The sequence below is a fragment of the Sceloporus undulatus genome, unplaced genomic scaffold (genome assembly GCF_019175285.1).
Source record: "Sceloporus undulatus isolate JIND9_A2432 ecotype Alabama unplaced genomic scaffold, SceUnd_v1.1 scaffold_39342, whole genome shotgun sequence".
Lineage (NCBI taxonomy): Eukaryota > Metazoa > Chordata > Lepidosauria > Squamata > Phrynosomatidae > Sceloporus > Sceloporus undulatus.
In genome coordinates this window covers 1-1,098 of record NW_024842252.1, presented here as the reverse complement: position 1 = coordinate 1,098, position 1,098 = coordinate 1, and the positions used below count along the sequence as shown (strand labels likewise).

Sequence of the window (1,098 nt, the reverse complement as noted above, 5' to 3'; positions counted from 1 at the left end):
ACCATAGAGAAGTCCTTCAAAACCTATATTAAAAGCCTTCAGGTGGATCAACCAGCATGGGAGCTACCAAGAAATATTTACCAGATTGCTTGAGGGAGAGGGGAAACTTGAGCCTATGCTTACCATGAGTTTTGTGGAGTTCCTGCACCAAGCACTGGGCCTCCTCCTGGATTCGCTCTTCAATGGATCGTTTCCCCATCCCAAAGTTCCTTAAGGTGCTGAGAGTGAACCGGCGGAGCTGCCTCCATCGCTCTCCATTGGAAAATACAACCCCTGGCAGAGAGAACACAAACCAAAGCATTGAAAAGGGGACATCTCCAGCATGCAGACCCCAGAACTGTGCATGATGGAGTCATGATAAAGTGGAATCAAAGTCCTGTAACTGTATTGTGAACGAGACCTGAAAGGGTCCTGGCAGATTTTCACATCTCTAGGTTGGTCCAAGTCCTTCCCATCTCAGGATAGTCCCATTCATCTTTCCCCATAATGTATGAGTCCCTCACCATGCTCATGGAAGTCCTTGGAGAAGGCTGGCAGCTGCCCGCGTCCACCGAACTCCTCCGCCTGGTCCACCAAGGCCTCCTTCACTGCTGTGTAGCCACACAAGATGACAACCGGACGCAGCCCCAGGTACACCGTAAACACTGGGCCATACACCTCCCTCATCTGCCAAGAAAAAGCCACAAAGCCCTCTGCAAGTTACATCTGGGAAGTGGGGAATGTTCAGCCCCTTCCTCACTGCCATGCTCACTCAATGCTCAAGGCAGAGCCAACTCTTTCCCCTCTTTTCTATGAAGAACATGTGTTTCAATGTGGAATGATGAGGAATCCTCTGCCTCCCTGTTTTTTCCCTATTGCTTTAAAAACATCCCAGTTTTTTTCTTCCCCAACTTTCCCTCTTTGTCCTTAGCTTACTTCAAATGCAGCAAACTGAGTTCAAAGTGCAAAAGCACTCAATGAACTTAGCAGCGTAGAAAGGAGAGGATGAGATGAAATCTTGCTCTTTCCAACAGATTCAGGCAAAAGGAAACTGCTTTCTTCTTAATACTGTTTGCTATCAGAACCCGACTTTGATGTTGCTTGGCTATTTAAATGCAG

General features: G+C 47.6%; 1 protein-coding gene across 1 annotated transcript; it reads right to left on the bottom strand.

The window, feature by feature from the left end:
- Positions 1–16: 16 nt before the first annotated feature.
- On the bottom strand, positions 17–1,071 carry LOC121918806 (cytochrome P450 2B4-like). Its single transcript, XM_042444789.1, has 2 exons — positions 504–1,071; positions 17–273 (listed from the first exon to the last, which is right to left on the bottom strand). Exons 1-2 carry the CDS (start codon positions 664–666, stop codon positions 29–31), a joined length of 408 nt encoding a protein of 135 aa, XP_042300723.1. The 5' UTR covers positions 667–1,071; the 3' UTR covers positions 17–28.
- Positions 1,072–1,098: the final 27 nt, after the last annotated feature.